Consider the following 1,063-nt stretch of genomic DNA (forward strand, 5'->3'; position numbering starts at 1 on the left):
TTATTTATCTATATGGAGATTCAATGTGATTGAACGAGATGTGACTGGGTGTCAACTTGGCAGGGGGCAATTAATCTTAAATGTCAACATGATGGACTTAAGAAACGCCTAACAAGATCAGTGTGCGCTGTGCCGCGGCTAGAAGTTGCTGTGCGGCGGCGGCTGGGAAGGTGGCTGTGGTGGCGGCGGCTCAGCCGGAGACAGAGGGAACAGAGGATGGCAGACTTTCTGAAAGGATTGCCTGTCTACAACAAGAGCAATTTTAGTCGATTCCATGCTGACTCTGTGTGCAAGGCTTCGAACCGGCGCCCCTCTGTCTACCTGCCCACCCGGGAGTACCCGTCAGAACAGATCATTGTGACGGAAAAGACAAATATCCTTCTACGCTACCTACATCAGCAATGGGACAAAAAGAATGCTGCCAAGAAGAGGGACCAGGAACAGGTGGAGCTGGAGGGTGAGAGCTCCGCGCCACCCCGCAAGGTGGCGCGGACAGACAGCCCCGACATGCACGAGGACACCTAGGCTGCCGCCCGCCCCGTGTGTAAGCGCCCGCCCTCCCCGCTGCACCCTCCCGCCCATCCACACCACTTCCAACCTCATAGGAGCCGATGTATTTATTTTCCTTGCGTTTTTATTTATGCTGTAACACTTGTCACGCCTTGGTTAAAGGGGACTCAGATCTAGTAGTGACATGTCTTAGATGCTTCCTCAGTAACCCAACCCCTGGCCCCCACCAGGTCCCCAGCCTGGGACCCAGGTGTCTGGTGTCGCTAGCTGGGTCCCACCACTGCTGGTGGCAGGGGTGGGGCCAGCCGTGCTGCCCCATGTGTCCCCACGCAGGGTGCCACGGCCCCGGCTCGTGTTAGCGGTTTTATCCTGGACTCGTGCGTGCTCCGTGTCCACCCCAATAAAGGATCTTTCCTACTCAAAAAAAAAAAAAAAAAAAAAAAGAAAAAGAAAAAAGAAAGAAACGCCTAACAAGTGCTCCCTTCAGCAGCACATATACTAAAATCATAATGATACAGAAAAAGATCAGCACAACCCCTGTGAAAAGATGACA

The 1,063-nt window shown here is 53.1% G+C and overlaps 1 protein-coding gene across 1 annotated transcript; it reads left to right on the top strand.

The window, feature by feature from the left end:
* The first annotated feature begins 128 nt into the window (after nucleotides 1-128).
* Nucleotides 129-525, top strand: LOC101585769 (DET1- and DDB1-associated protein 1). Its single transcript, XM_004639750.2, has one exon. The coding sequence runs from the start codon at nucleotides 217-219 to the stop codon at nucleotides 523-525; it is 309 nt and encodes a 102-aa protein (XP_004639807.1). The 5' UTR covers nucleotides 129-216.
* Nucleotides 526-1,063: the final 538 nt, after the last annotated feature.

This window comes from Octodon degus, unplaced genomic scaffold (assembly GCF_000260255.1).
Source record: "Octodon degus isolate 3935 unplaced genomic scaffold, OctDeg1.0 scaffold00114, whole genome shotgun sequence".
Classification (NCBI taxonomy): Eukaryota; Metazoa; Chordata; class Mammalia; order Rodentia; family Octodontidae; genus Octodon; species Octodon degus.